General features: G+C 41.7%; 1 protein-coding gene and 1 long non-coding RNA gene across 6 annotated transcripts in view; one reads left to right on the plus strand and one right to left on the minus strand.

Annotated features, from left to right (window-relative positions):
• The window catches only part of GRAMD2B (GRAM domain containing 2B), a 42,332-nt gene that overhangs the window by 21,352 nt on the left and 7,413 nt on the right, over positions 1–13,567 (minus strand). The window contains exon 1 of one of the 5 annotated variants that reach the window (XM_074532222.1): positions 9,229–9,413. The exons of the other annotated variants lie outside the window; for them this stretch is intronic. Coding sequence (XP_074388323.1) covers positions 9,229–9,320 — 92 coding nt within the window. The 5' untranslated portion in view covers positions 9,321–9,413. Of the gene's footprint in view, positions 1–9,228; positions 9,414–13,567 lie in introns of those variants that run through there. 5 annotated transcript variants of the gene reach the window in all.
• The window catches only part of LOC113460060 (uncharacterized), a 198,728-nt gene continuing 194,897 nt past the window's right edge, over positions 9,737–13,567 (plus strand). Inside the window, exon 1 of the long non-coding RNA XR_012577984.1 lies at positions 9,737–11,283. This is a non-coding gene — a long non-coding RNA (uncharacterized LOC113460060). The remainder of the gene's footprint in view (positions 11,284–13,567) is intronic.

Genomic DNA, 13,567 nt, shown 5'->3' on the forward strand with positions numbered 1-13,567 from the left:
GTTGGTCCAGTTTCACTTGTGTTATACAAAAAGGAATCATTTTGCAACAGCAGTTAGATTGCTGCATTACTGCAAATGATCAACCTAAGAAGTTGGGGAATAATTTCACCCTAAATGTTCACAACCATGCTTGGTACAACCCAAGAGAAAATATCCATCATAAAAAAAATTACGTTCTGTATCTTTTGGTTCTGTTTGATTAATTGGGTAGCTGTTGGCAGACTGACAGGATTTGACAAAGGAATCAAAGTAGTGTGAACAGTCCTAATGCTAAGAGATAGTTATTTAAGGTATTCTTACTCTCTTCCATGAGTCTATTCAGGTAAAGAACTGTGTCACTTTTACAGAAATTTAAAGTCAAAGGGAGAGACTCCAAACATTTAAGGATCCCAGATAAAGAGGACAGACTTTGGCAGGTTTTTAAAAGCACAGAATATGGAGCAGGATGAAGAGATTTATCTAGGCATTAGCCAAAAGACATACCAGCAACATGCTTCAAGCAGAGATGACTACAAGAAGGTAAGATGGAATGCACCAATGATTGGAAGGACATTGTTCAGCACGCTGCAGGTCACAGGTCTCCTCCTAAGCACATATTTCCTTGACATATCATGTGCTAGCAAAGCAATCATCTCCAGCTACCTTTTACTAGGACTTAAGTCTTGAAGTTTTCTTTCAGAAGAGATTCCCATCATTCTACTAGATATTTTTTCTATGGTACACCAGTCTGAACAAACCTTTTTGGCATGGGTAATCAGATTCTGGAGTGCTTTATCTGATGAGCTTGCATTCATACTGTACACAGTTCAATTACTTCACACCTGGACTGAAGCAAACACCTTTCCACTGTAAACTCTCCTGCTGTCCTCTCCATCCCGGAAAAACTAGCAATAGTGCTCAAGTTGAGGATTTAGGTGTTGTCTGTACAGTCTGGTCACTCAGATGCAAAATGCCTCCTGTAGCTCTACAGCCATGCTCATGTTATGTGGCACACAGCACTGTTTATGCAGGATAACACATCTCTCAGAAACAATTTTTCAGAATGTTGTGATTTAATCTACTTGAAGACCACATACTGGTCTTACCATGCAAATGGACAACCAAACATTCACTATCACTAAGACTCCCAAACTATCAAAACAGGCAGAAAACAAGCTACAGCTACTCTAAACACAAAGGGGCAGAAAGCTGCTGAACAACTGCTATAATAGATACTAGATTGACATAATGTATGGATTTGGTATTTGTACAATTCTATATACTTAGTACACAGCTTGTACTTAAGGCTGAAATTGGAAGGTAAGAAAGCAGCTGATTGTGAAATGCACAATTCTGTACATCTTTTGTATAGTTAATCTACAGCCAGCACATGTATTTATGCCAAATACAGAGAGCAGCAAAGTGTTAATGATGGCGCGGAGATGCGACACCCTGCATGACAGAGAAGGTCAGTTTGCCAATATGAATAGGTATGAACCAGACTGAGATTTAACTTCCTCTGGTTGTTCAGGGATCAGGCTAATTCTCTTCTCACGAGATCAGAGTCAAACACGGCATAATGGAGGCAGAGTTACACAGCTGCACATTAACTTGTGAAACATGCATATGGATGAGCACAGTTGCACATACACCACGTGCTTCTCTAGGCATTTCTAGGATGAAACACACATGTAGGCACAGCTGGAACCTTGATGTCAGATGGCACCAAAAGAGAAATGAACCAAAACCTAAACCAATTGTTTAGGACTTCCTCAAAATCTGAAAATAATTTTATGTATCAAGCTAATTAATTGCAGAAATGCTTACTGTGTTCTATAACTAATCTATCTCTTAGAAAAAAATTACTCACCTGTGAATAGTTTCATATGTTTGTGGTGCAGTGCTTTATTAAAAAAAAAAATGAAATTTTGGAGTTAGTACTGAACAGAAAGCCCTCCAACACTGTTAAGGACAGAGAAAGCCAGGTTTTTCTACTCAACTGAATAGACATTTCACATAATAACTAGATCAAGTTTCACACTGCCTTACCACTTGCACATCAGCAAGATCACTGTGACACCGCAGACGTCATTAGCAAGTATGTAAATTCTCTGCTCTAAATACCATCTATTATTAACTGTCTGTATTCCCTGTCTAATCAAAACCAGACTGCTATCAAGTTCCATAGCAAAAAAAAAAAAAAAAACAAACAACAACCACAGAAGAATTCCCTGTGCTCTGAAACCAGAGACACTATAACAAGATATTTTACTAAGTTAACACTAGAACAGGAACACAAGCCATTTAGCTCTCTTGTCTTCTTGTTTTCTCAAGAGTTTCCGTTTCATATATCCACTTCAAAAAGCAAAAGCCCTTTCATATGTATCTTCACTCAACTCCACAAGATTCCCATCAAGCAGCTTCCATGGGAGTTTCAGTAGGATGACCAACAACTATTTATCTGAACATAGGCATAGTCAAATCTAGCACACAACAGAAATCTTGGACAAACACATTTCTGAGGGAGAAAAAAAAGAAAATGAAGCAAAATACACTAATTTATCCCTACTTTAGATAGGAGTATGTGTTTTTCTCATTCTTCAACCTGCTTGCATCCTTTAGAAGAAAATGTTTTCATATCTCCTTAGTTCTAGTCTACCTAATCTTCTAACCCAAAGCAAGACAAAAATAGAATCACAATTCATACTGAAAAGGCAGTGTACAGTCTTAATTCACATTTTTATCTTTAGCTTTCAGAAGTGGCAGGAGAAAGGGAAAAGAAAAAATTCCTGAGGTATGACTTGTTCAGAGTGCAAAACAGATAAAAAAGGCACTTAAGTGCCAGGTCTACTAATTGTTCAATAACAAATTCAATGAGAAAGAAATTGTATATCGGTGCAGTATTTATGGATGTTCAATGCTACCATATAAACATCTATCAATCAGAGCTTTTCCTTAACTCAGCCAGAAACAACATATACCTATCTGAAAAAATAAAAGCATCTTTACAAATAAGACCTGATCACCATAGAATAATCATAAAGGTTTGGCCTCATTGCCTGAAGCTGGTTTCTGGAAGAACTCCAGAGAAACATAGCTCAGCACACTGCAAGAATTGGATGCCAGCTTTCCAGCATTAATTGTGCTTTTGAAAAAAATCTAAGTAGCTACATCAGACTCAAATACTTAAAACCAGAACAAAACAAAAACCCCAAAACCGCTAAAAAAACCCAAAAACCAAAATGAAAAAAAATAGATCAGACACCTGCAATTATATCAACAACTGTTATTAAGAATGTAGTTGGAAAGCAGAGGTTTGGGAATAAACTTAGCAACACTTTGATTCCATTCTCTGCCATTTAAATGTGAAACTGCCATGAAACCCTTGACCAGCAGCTTCTCTTCTATGGTAGGTTTAGAAATAATGACTCACTATGCTGTAGAAAAAGTGTTTTAATCAATGTACATGAGAAAAAAAAAATTATTCTTCTGACAGGTTATATACAAAGAGAAGGAGGATTGAATTTTCTAATAAAGCAGTGTCTTTGAAAACTGGCATTGATAAAAGATAATCCAAAATCATTCAAAAGATTTTGCTGTTTAAAGAGTGTTAGATTCTTCTCCTAAATATCTTATATACATTTTCTGTGAGGTTCCCCAGCAAGAATAGTGCACAACAAAGCCAAATGAAAAACAATTAGATGAAAATGAAATTCTCATTGCCTCTATCTACAGTGCTTTACCAGGCTTTCCTAGTCTAAAACACATCTAATCAAGGAGACAAAATCAGAAATTTCAAGAAACACCCAAGTACATTTTTGATGCTTTCCACCAAGGACAGAAGTGAACCATTCACCAAGGATCTGGCAATGCTGAATTTCCCATTATTATCTTTTCAACCTATGACTACTCTTACAGACCCGCTCATGTGTTCATGGAAAAGACCAGAACAATGTGGATAATTGAATACAAAAGCTACTATTTCATACTAGGAAATACTAGCTCCCAACAATGGATCTAACCAACACCAGTCACAACAGTGCTTTTGACTGTGACACCAAATATAAGGAACCATTTTCCTTCCAGAGTCATGGAAAAAGGTAGTCTTATTAGGATCAGATGTGACACACGGTTGCCAGACATCTGCTAATGACAATTTTCTATTTTCACAATTTTTTTTCTATTTTTCTATGTCACCATGACACAGAGTCTGAATGCTCTGAAAGCTTACTTCTTCGGTCTGAGCCTTTCCAGTGGCAACAAGCTGTCCTCCATGGCAAAACACACCCACTCTCATGCTGGCCATAGCATGTTTACATGTATTTTAAAATTTCTCAAAACCAAATAGGAATATATATAATCCTGTTATTTACTGGACTTTTGTAAGATAAACTTCCTTCCTGTTGAGAAAAAGGCTGAGCAAATCTAAACAGCTCTTCTTGAACTAGTATAGCATAGACGGCAGCTACAAAAGAACATCAACAGTCTTTTGTGCTCTGTCTTTCACAAACAGACTGAAGCTACAGTCAGAGGGCTAAACTGAGGCATGTGCAGGTCATGCCAGGGTACGTATGTATGTACAGAACTACTGTTTCATAGTCAGATAACTAGGTTTGCCTCTTCTATCCACAGAGGGTGAAGGCTTCAGTCTGCCTCTATGCTCTCTGTTCTGCTGAAATTGTCTGCTGCCTATCTGCAGCCTACATAGTATTTCCTGTCACTCTTTCTGGAGCTTATTAACCTTCCTAACCTTAGTGTGCCATTTTTCAAGGGCACAGGCAAAGACAGTCAGTGCCAAGTAGAAGCTGAGTTAAAGCAACACAGGTCTGAAAAGATTCATTGTAAAGGATATACATGGACTTGGCAGCAGCTATGTACAGAGCATTCAGATCATTAGATAAGCACATAATTTCTAACCACATGACTGCAATAGTTATGGAGATCAAAGTAAGTAAGACAATACTGTGATGGGATGTTTATGCATCACCTGTTAAATACCAACAACAAATCCTGCTGCCCAAAGCTGTAGTTATTATGTTTTCTAACAAGCATTTCTCACAGATTGCATATAACTAGTAAATACATTAGCCACATGAGGCATCTGGATGGAAAGAAAAAACTCTTCAGATCCATACCATGCATTTACACACAGAAAAAATATTTTTAAAAATCTGCTTTTATAACTTAAGTATGCACATGGAGTGAACACCATAGGAATGGCAGGGAGAAGGGAGAAAATGGAAGTGATCAAAAAACATCATAATGAACAAAGGAAGGTTCAAACCTAGACTGGAAAACTCATGTCACACACATAAATTTAAATGTTTCACTTACAAGCCTCTCCTTCTTTGGAGATCATGTGTTACAACTTTTACTATAAAAGTAAGGAAGAACTACTAGGGAAGAATTAAAAAATATGATACTCAGTATGCGTTAGCAGTTTCATCCCCTGAAAATACATACTTACACTTCCCTCTTTGCAAAAAAAACCCCAAAAAAACAAAAAAACAAAAAAACGACACTTTTGCTGAAAAGGAGTTAAAGTTTTATTTCAGCTTTGATCTAGATTAAGTCGGTAATAAATAATTTCCCTTTTTTTCTCTGCACTTTATGTTTTTCTCAAGTAAGATACTTTAAGAAAAAGAAGTGAATTTTGATTAAGCACCAGCCATTCAATTAATTCTGTTTTAATTTATCAACTGATAAACAGTTATTAAGAAACATCTGTTACACCAGAATAATATGGTAGACAAACAAACCATAAAAATCACATTCTCCCTGCCCAGAAGTACCCAATTTGCTTGCAAGCATTTTCCACTGGTTGCAGTAGCATATTTTCCCCAGTACCTTTTTTCCCCAGTACGCATTTTTGCTAAAAAGAAAAAAAAAAAAATTAAAACCTTCCACATATTTCAGATTTTTAAGTCCCAGTCCCTTAATTTCTTTAAGTTGCACTCAGTAATTGGACATTACCTGATTCTGTAAATCATAAGGGGATAGAATGTCCCACTTAATGTTAGCAAAATCGTGCCATATGGTAACCCATCACATTACACTTATACAGACAGATTGACACATATGAGAACAAATATTACCAGTGGCACCAGAACGTGCTACATGGACTTCGTCAGAAACAAGCATGGGTAAAAGCAGAGGGATGCTAACAAAGCATGAGAACTACTTGCTCTTACTCCTCTGCCATTCCTCCTTTATGTGCTACACTCTTATTTTCAGTGCTCAATTTTCAAACATCTGTTCCACCTACTGTCCCTGAAATAAGGCTGACAGCTTCTATGGGAGGTCCAGTGCCACCACAAAAAAACCACACCCCACTCAAAAAAGAAAAAAAAGAAAAAATCTCTAAATACAGTGCAAGGGTTAACTCCTTTTTGGTCCAAGGCCACATCAGGAGGTAATGGTTAGGGAGCTCCACTTGGAAAATTTTTTTCCATCCACAAATTTTTTATTTGCTTGGAAGCAGCTCCACATAATGACAAATTTTGGCACATCACTATTTTGGGTTTGCATAATAACAGTGCCCATCTTCCTCATAGTATTATCTTTGGGGTTACAACTCACAGAGCTCTATTAGAAACTTTGCAAATGTGTAAGTATCACTAAATATGCCAGAGCAGGCCATTTTCTGAATCAGTATGAAAGTACTTAACTCTTCTGAATCACTGTTGGATAAATATGAACTCTGAAGTTTCTAATCTTGAAACATTTAAGAAAAACTAATCCAAGAAAACCCTGAAAAAAACACAAAAAACCCAAACAACCCAAAATACTTTTACAGCCTCAGTCCTTCAGATGCATCTATCCCCCAAGGAGCCTTTATGGCACCAGCAGCATAGTAAACTATGAAGTTCCTCTCTAAATTGAACAACATTGTAAGCATACCTCCAGGAAGTACAGGTACATAAATCTCTTTACACATATGAATCTCTCTTCCCTCTGAGCTTTGGAAAACACCAAAAATTCCCAAAACCTCTATAATCCCACTAATATTTTTTGCAAATAGAGGTCATCATGAGCTCTGTTAGCTGCATATTATTCCTTGGAAGTACATAAGGGGAATGAAATTCCACCAAATCCACATACACATATGTACAACATCTTCTAATACCAAATCTTCAACAATTCAACTTCCAGTAATCTCACTTCTAGCTGAATTAAAGCCATCCTTCTGTTCTTGATCTGAACAATCTCCCCTGTAACTTCACGTTAGTCAAACCAAAGATACATAGTTTGTGAGGTTAACTCCCAATCAAATGAACACAAGAGTTTCTCAGACAAGCTTCTCAGTAAAATGGGGCTGGAAAAGAAATTCCAACTTTGTTTCCAAAGAGCTAATGCTTCCACAATTTTCTAGTTTAAGACAATCTTTTCAAGTTTTTTTTTTCTCTCCCAGTCTTTTCACCGTCAGGCTACTATTGCTGAACACTGTATCTTAAAGAGTAACAGACCGCCTAGCTCTTCCCTGCAGGACATCTACTGAACAGCAAAAACTGATAGCTAAAAAAAGCTAGAGAGTCATAGTGAGTAAGACTTCTCTGTTTATCACACTGGCTAAGACTGACCTTGCTTCTAAAACTGTTAACTGATGAAGGACTGAAAGACTAAACACCTGGGGGCAAAACAGATGGTCAGTTACCTGTGCATGTTCAATACCTCCCAGACTGAGCTCTCCATATACTACCTAGGACTCCTAGTTCTGTTTTCAAGAGAAAAATCAGATACAGATCTTGCATACCTGAAAAATTTCATTAGGTTCACTGGCATAATTCTATGCAGGGACCAGGATCCAAGGCTTGAAGTCAGAAGACTCTAGTGAAGGTCTGGGACTTATGTTTCATTTGTAGTGTGAAGTCACTGATGTGATTACACCATACAGGATAAAGGACACTTAGAAGACACTCTGATTCCCAGTGCTCTCTAACAAGCAAGTTATTTCTGGCAACAGATTTCACTACAATACCTACTTGAGGAATACACCTGCTTAGACATCATGCATACAACAGCTGGGGGAAAAACCCAAAAACCAACACAGACTTTCTCAGAATTTGTTTCAAGAGAAAGAGCTAGCTGGTGGTAACTTGTTTGCCTTGCTCCTGCAAGCTATTTAAGATAAAATATTTGTGAAGAAAAGTTTTTCAGGAAGAGGAATCATCCCAGTATAGCAGAAAGTTAAATTTTATTAATTTCTTTAGAAGAGAAAGCTCCACATGTTTGAGTTTCTTGTTTCACAGATGCTTAACTTCTCAAAAACTGTCCTTGGGACTGCCAAGACCCATGTGAATTGGGAGCCTGGTATGGAAACAGACAGCTGCTTGATTTCAGCAACATTTTCACGTGATGGTCATTGCCATGGCTCACAAGCACCTAAACAACTTGGGACCTCTGCAGGAAGCAAGACACCAATGCAGGAGTGGACCTTTAACTCTGGAGTCATCATCAGAGGCTGGGAAGGTCAGCAGGGCCAGGGGAGTTCTCCCACCCCTCTGAGCACTCTGACTTCCCTACTTTCCATCAGTTAGTCCAAGCAGACTGCCTTAACCATCCAGCAGGGCCTCCTCTTCCTCATGAAGAATACTTCCGACCTCTTCGCTTGCTCAGTTTTTACGGTACTTCTCAGGTTAGAAAGCAGAAACGTGAGTATGGGTATGGCCCCGCGGGGAACCACGCCAGGACCAGCAAGTGACCACCATCCTTCTCCTGAAAAAGGGCATTCTCTACTTTCTGGGACATCAGAATGAACTCCCATTTTAATGTCTCTTGCCCGTATCAGACTTTGTCAACTTTCGATAAAGTTCTGGGTTTTCCTGGCACCCAGAGGAAAGGATCACAGCTCCCCACAGGAGCCCGTGCACTTTAACATAAACGACAAAGCACAACTACTGTATTTAAGTCCCACAGCGCAGAAGGATTTTTCAGGCTGTTGGGTGAAACTACTACAAGCAGTATTTGCACTCTTTGCTCCTAAAACTGCAGCTTCGGAGTTCAACGCTGAACTCGAGCGCAGGTCTTGCCCGAGCGGGGGTGGGCGTTCGCGCTCACTTCAGCCTGGAGGCGGAGCCCCCTCGGTGACTCTTCCCCGGGCACTTCCAGGCCGACGCCCCAGCAGCGCGGCCCCAGCGCTCGGGGCTCCCCCGCCGCCCCACCCGCAGCTCCCGCGGCCCCGGCGCTGCCCGGCGGGCGGCCCGGGCACAGCCCCGCGCGGAGCCCCCCTCCCGGCGGGGCACTACTCACAGCCGCGGAGCGCCCCTGTTCTCCCGCCGCCCGGCGGCCCGCGCTGCCCTCGGCTCCTCCGCATCGCACCGCGGCTCGGTCATGAGCACCATCAGCACGGGCAGCAGGACTCACCCCGCCGCCACAAGGCACTCCGCCACCGGCGGGCCGGGCCCGCTCCGCCCTCGCCGCCCCGCCCCGGGGCGGACCCGTCGCCGCTCGCGCCGGCAGAAGCCGGAGCCGCCACAAACCGGTTGGGCCCGCCCGGCCGGGCCGGCGCCGCCCGCGCCGCGGAGCTTGTGAGGGATGCGGTGCCTCGCTCCCCGTGAGGCCGATCCCTTACGAGCTTTAAATTATTCAGTCGGGACGCTGTCGCGTGAGACACCGGCTCCCGCCGGCTCCAACAAAAGCCGTCCTTAATGTTTTATAGGGGGATACAGGAGATACGCTGTTTGACACAGACGCAGTCCGGGGGGAAGGTGGCGGTGGCCACGGCCCTGCTTTCTGTCAGCGCGCTTCCTCGGTGAGTTGTGGAAGTAGGCAGTAGTCCAAATACTGGCCTGAGGACTGTTCTACTAAGGTGAACTTATGAAATGATTAGCTGGTATTTCCATCTGCGGCTTTACACCTTAACCAGACAAGTAGGCAGTTATGCTTCCTTACTCAAGAGCAGCACCCCATGCTGCTTTGCACAGAAAAATCACAAACCCACAGAATAGGTGATGTTGGAAGGGACCAGTGGGTCCAGCATTCTGGTTCAGGCAGGAGTATACGAGAATGTGTGGCACAGGATTGTGTCCACATAGTTCTTGAATATGTCCAGCAAGGGTGACTCCACAACCTCTTTGGGCAACCTGTTCCAGTGTGTGGTCACCTGCAGAGTAAAAAATTATTCCTCATGTTCAGGTGGAATTTCCTTTGCATCAGTTTCTGGCCATTGCCTTTCCTATTGCTGGGCACCAGTGAAAAGAGCCTGGCTCTGTCCCCTTGGCATTGATGAGGTCCTCACTCAGTCATACTTTCTTCAGGCTAAGGTGCCTTTACTCAGGCGAGAGGACTGGAGCTAAGCTCCGGACTCATGATCAATTTAGTCCTTCCTGCTGGACATCTTCAGGAGTTTCTAGTCTTGTATTTAGGAGCCTTCTACTGGACAGACTACTCCAGATAACACCTCACCAGGGCCAAATAGAGGAGGACGAGGATCACATCGTCCAACCTGCTGGCACTGCTCCTCTTAATGAAACCCACGATTTCATCAGCCTGCTTGGCTGCAAGGACTCACTGCTGGCTCTGGAGAGCTTGTTGTCCACCAGGACTCCCAGGTCCTTCTCTGCAGAGCTGCTTTCCAGCAGATTTGCCCTCCAACCTGTGCTGCTGCACTGGATTATTTTTCTCCAGGTGCAGGACCCTGCACTTGCCTTGGCTGAATTTCAGCAGGTTCCTCTGTGCCCATCTCTCCAGGCTGCTGAGGTCCCTCTGAAGGGCTGCACAGCCCTCTGGGCTATCGGCCACTGCTCCCAGCTTTGTGCTGTCAGTGAAATTGCTGAGGAAGCCTCTGCCCTTCATCCAAGTCCTTGATGAATAAATTAAAAAAGACTGGGCCCAGTATCAAACCTTGGGAGATACCACCACTGACAAGCCTCCAACTAGAGCTTGTGCCACTGATTGTGACTCTGGGATCTGCCGTTCAGCCAGTTCTCAATTCACCTCTCCATCCTCCTCTTCAGTCCACTCTTCCTGGGTTTGCTTGTTAGAGACAGTGTCACAAGCCTTGAAGATCCACTGCTCTCTCCTTGTCCATCCATGCAGCTGTTTCATTGTGGAAGGCAATGAGGTTGGTCAAGCATGATTTGCCTTTAATGAATCCATGCTGACTACTCCTGATCACCTTCTTGTCCTCCCTGTGATAGAAGTGGCCTCCAGAATGAGGTGCTCCATCACCTTTCCAGGGACTGAGGTGAGGCTGACTGGCTGATAGTGCCCTGCATCCTCTTCCTTGCCCTGTTTGAAGACCGGGGTGACATTTGCTTTCTTCAGTCCTCAGGCACTAGTCCTGATCACCATGACCTTTCAAAGGTAAGGAAGCAGAGCTATGATGTCCGTCAGCTGTCTGAGCACTCCCTTGTGCATCCTACTGGGGCCCGTGGACTTGTAGATGTCAAGTTTCCTTGGGCCTGTGCTGGCAGAGCTGTGGGACAAGTTGAGTGCCCTCAGGAAGGCTAGATTTAAGGCAGCACTTGCCATGGTGGGCACTAACTGTGAAAAATGTCTTTACTACTTGGTTAAGTAAGTTAGGTTTCAGTTTGATGAATTATGTTTTAATAAAGCTTAAATGGACTCTGTGGTTTAAAGTATGCAATCAAAGGAGAGAAAATCCTGGGATGAGAGTTCAAAGTAACCTGTCTAGGCAAAGGTCTATTTTCATGTTTTAATAAAATTATGAATAGAATAACTTCCTAAGAGCTGACTATTCACATGAGCTAAAGGGAGAATATGTGCAGTAGAGTGGTTTCTTTTAGTGAATATCTGTGTAGGAGATCGATACTAATGTACATTTCAGATTGAAAAGTGTACGAAGCAAATTAATCACCTTTGGATATTTAGTCTTTAGGGCACACAAGAAAAAAGTTTTAGGTATAGTTGCAATACTTTCAGGAAATCAGTGATAAAAAGGAGATGTTAATGGTGAAATGCCTCAAGACTGCCATAGCTGCTTGGGCACACAGATCCTGCAAAAAATGTGAGATTGCTGTATGATTTTTTGCTAGACCGTGTGGGTTTAATTGGCTCCAGTACAGGAAAATTTAAAGACTATATGCTAAGATGTATAGAATGGAAGACATTTAAAATGACTGTATTTCTGGGAGACACCATTAACTACTGTTCACATAGTATTTAATATAAATGTCAAGGCATATGTGGAAAAGAAATGAGATTTAATTTACAAGGGAGATTATTCAGCCTGTTAGGCCCTGTGAAACACTGATTGCTGCTATTATTCCTTGTGGAACCCCTGAGTGCACTTGGCACTGCTTTGCAGAGCCTCTCCCACCTCCTAACACCAGATACAACCTGTGGCAATATAACAGCATTTTGTTTATCCAACCATAACAGAATAGGAGCCATTTCAGCTGCCTGGACTATGAATAAAGCTGGCACTGAAATGGCTGGGGAAGGCATCATGTGTCTCTTCAGGCCCTTTTCTTGGGTGCAGAAACCTGTGTGAGGTTTTAGGTACTCTGGGGATTGTGTAAATGTGCACTAACAAGGCATACACAGGATGATTGGAATCAGTAGGAAAAGTGACTGCCTATCCCTGATCTTGTTTTTGGAGGCTTTTCATTGCACTAAAAATGTAATTGCTAATTTAGTCCTAATTTTGAGGCAGACTTGTGGTTGAATAATTCCTGTGTAACTATATGCAGTTCAGCAGAAGTGCTGTTTTTAGTAGGTGAGAATGTGACTTCTAGATATTTGAATAACTAAAATTTGTTTTCTTTTGAGTGGTTAGATTTTCAGTCTGTCAGCTGTAACCACCTCTTTAGGAGATAAACACTGCCACTGACTGTTCTGTTCATTCATTGCCAGAGGTTCCTGTCTTCACCTCAGTGGTACAAGAACTAGAAAGGAGTTGCTTGATCCTGGAGCTCAGTCTCTCTTTTAGTTTCATCTGACTCAATTCTCAAGGTGTGCACAGCTCTCTGATTTAAATAAATCTGTTTTAGTCATTTAGTGCAGAAGAAACTTACATTAAAATAAATTGATGCCTAAAGCCTCGACACTAAAAAAAGGAATCCTTGCTTAGTTATTTCTTCCATATAATGATATCTTAAGTCTTGTCAGAGACTTGGTTCTGGCAGATTGGTGATAAATGTGTCCTTAGTCCAGTTTGCTCTTATCTGATAATGACAGTGGAAGTAATAAGCAATGAACCAGGATTATAGCTTGTGGGTTTTTTTTAGGATTTGAAAAAGAAACTCTGTGACCAAGCTCTGTCAAACTGTATAAGGTGCAGCAACTTCAGAGTGAGAGGGGACTCTCCTGAGTGATAAAAGCTCTGAATACCAGGATTCTCAGGAATATTCAGGGAGCAGTGCCTTATATTAAACAAGCAAATGTGGGACTGCTCATGTGAGTGGAACATACTTGAAAACCATATGTTTTTATTATGATCAAGTTATACATAGAAAGGAAAAGCACAGAGGACCTTTTACTGTAATGTGGTAATTGCTCATATATACAGATACAGTAAAGCAAGTATTTGAAGATCAAGCTGTCAACAACAGACTCCTTGTGAGAAAATCTGGGCTGTGTTTTTCTTTAACTGGTGAAGGGCAGATTGGGGAGAGAAACAGAAAGT

Source organism: Zonotrichia albicollis, chromosome Z (assembly GCF_047830755.1).
Source record: "Zonotrichia albicollis isolate bZonAlb1 chromosome Z, bZonAlb1.hap1, whole genome shotgun sequence".
Classification (NCBI taxonomy): domain Eukaryota; kingdom Metazoa; phylum Chordata; class Aves; order Passeriformes; family Passerellidae; genus Zonotrichia; species Zonotrichia albicollis.